Raw genomic sequence first — 2,304 nt, 5'->3', positions numbered from 1 at the left:
TGTTAGATTGCCATTTAAGCTTTTTGGGTTTGCATTATTTTATGTTCAATCCATTTTTCCTTTTGTTTTACATTCTCGTATCCAATCATTTCATTTTCTAAGCTTGACCCGAAAGACCTATCTTCTTTACCACACACTTACAATTACAAATGTTTCTGATTTGACACTTTTACTTCGTTACACTATTTAAATCCCGATCAACGTGAAAGTTGATTCTTTTTAAGTTTAAACGTAGACTTATGGTACTAAGATAGCACGCCACCCTCCACCTGTCCTTTCTTCTTATTCCCCACCCCCAACCCCCCAAGCACCCTTCCCATCGTCTGCTTCCCTCTTTTCACTTTCTTTATGTTTTTGTTTTCCCTTTCATTTGGCAGCAAACACCAGCTTGCCACTTCTCTAGAACAAACATACCACATATTATTTCAGAATACTGTCTTCATTTTTTTTGGGCACAAATTACTTCATCATATGTAATCTGTTTAATATATTTATATATATAGGACTCATATTACCTGGTTATTCCAGTCCTTGATGTTGATTTTGTTCATCATCTTCTTCATTAACGACCCAGACTAAGGGCGGCTTCAACGTCCAGCCTCCATGCAAAGCCTCCGCAGTCCATTCTGTACACATCACATGGAACCATTTTTGAGTACTTTTCCTTCTTCCACGTGTACTGGACTCTTACCATTGTCGTAAACGACGAGTAAACACACACCGGAAACTGTTCTTTCATTATCAAACCCACCATTATTTGTGACTCGTCTCCATCCTTATATCCCATCACCATCCTTCTGTACGCTCCGTTAACCCACTGAACCCTGTTTAAACCGTCTGATATAAACCCTGGACACGTGTCGCTCTCTAGATTATTCATTCTCTCTACGTCCGTACTCCCCAGTAATCCTCTCCCCTCCATGCATGTCTCCTTCATGCTCTCCACCGTCACCCACGACTCCACCACCGTCGTCTGATCTGAAACTCCGAATTCAAATTCCTTTTCTTTAATACGATGATTTAGCTCTGGTTGATAAAATTCTACTGCATCACGACCCTTTGAAGCAACCACGGGATTAAGATTGTTTCTATCATTAATAATATTGCATAACGGATCTTGGATTTTGGAGTTTGAATCTGAATTCTTCGAATCAGTTTTTTCAGGAAAAAACTGTAGAGTGACAACTGTCTTGTTTACACCATCTTCTCCTTCTTCATGCGGAGAGATTTGATTCTTTCTCTTGTATCCATTATTCTTGCGAACCCTAACATACTTTCTTTTAGATCTTTTGCTACTTAGCAGCAAGTTCTTGTTATACACCCCTAAGAAACCTGAAACGGTGTCGTTGGAGGCTGGCTTCGGTGCTATCGGCCGGAATCTGAGCGCTGTCCGATTGATTACCTCGTTATTATTCTGCGCAACAGCTGTGCATCTTATCATGCACCAACTCTCCTTAGCTTTTCCCTGCATGATCTTCTCCTCCTCCTCCACCAAGGCTACCAACTTCCTCTTCTTCACGCTCTGTTTCTCTCTCTTTTACTTTTCTTTCTCTCTTCGAGACGGTTCAGGCGTTAATCAAAACAGCAGCAACAGGTCATCGGGTGTAAAAGCAACACGTGTCTAGGGCAACACTTGAACAGTGGTGAATTCTGATTGGTCAAATTTTTTTCACGTGGGCCCATTCAAAAAGTGTTTACGCTCCCTGCTCATTGATATGTCTAGTCGATGTGGGCTCTGCCAGCACCCAATCATCTGCTGAAACGTTTCTAGCACTGCCGAAAGAAGCAGACACGTGTCCTTCTTTCTAGGGAATCAAACGTTGAAGGGAAAAAAAAAAAAAACTTTTTGGTAGGTTCGAGAAAGGGCATACGTGGTTCATTCCTAGTTTGGTTTCAACAGTCCAGAGACTTTCCATCTCCACGCTCTCCTTGTACCGTAAACAGCACAACTCATTCTTTATTCTCCTGTTGTTTCTGTTACTGCCGCTACGTGTCCAGTTGAGAGTGGGCAGAAAATTGGCAAATCGTAAATGAGGACGCGTGGATGGTCAGATGGAGACGTGGATCTCTGGCAAGATTTGTACGTCGTCGTCTTTTGTTTTGACGAGATGGATGATTTGAATGTTTCGTTTGCTTTTTGGGTTTCAAAATTTTTATTAAAAGGATAAACTTATTGCCACCCAACGTTTTCAACGTTTTCGCCTGAAATATTTCACCTCCTAATCATAAATCATCCAATAAAATTAAGTATACTCATTTAAAATATGTATATATATATAATTTTATAATAATATAATTTTAAAT

The 2,304-nt window shown here is 40.3% G+C and overlaps 1 protein-coding gene across 1 annotated transcript; it reads right to left on the bottom strand.

Annotated features, from left to right (window-relative positions):
• Positions 1 to 562: 562 nt before the first annotated feature.
• LOC123226238 lies at positions 563 to 1,471 on the bottom strand. Its single transcript, XM_044650769.1, has one exon. The coding sequence runs from the start codon at positions 1,469 to 1,471 to the stop codon at positions 563 to 565; it is 909 nt and encodes a 302-aa protein (XP_044506704.1).
• Between the last annotated feature and the right edge of the window lie 833 nt (positions 1,472 to 2,304).

Source organism: Mangifera indica, chromosome 9 (assembly GCF_011075055.1).
Source record: "Mangifera indica cultivar Alphonso chromosome 9, CATAS_Mindica_2.1, whole genome shotgun sequence".
In the NCBI taxonomy this organism is placed as follows: Eukaryota; Viridiplantae; Streptophyta; class Magnoliopsida; order Sapindales; family Anacardiaceae; genus Mangifera; species Mangifera indica.
Note: the sequence above shows the minus strand (reverse complement) of the source record. Positions and strands in the feature narration are given on the sequence as shown.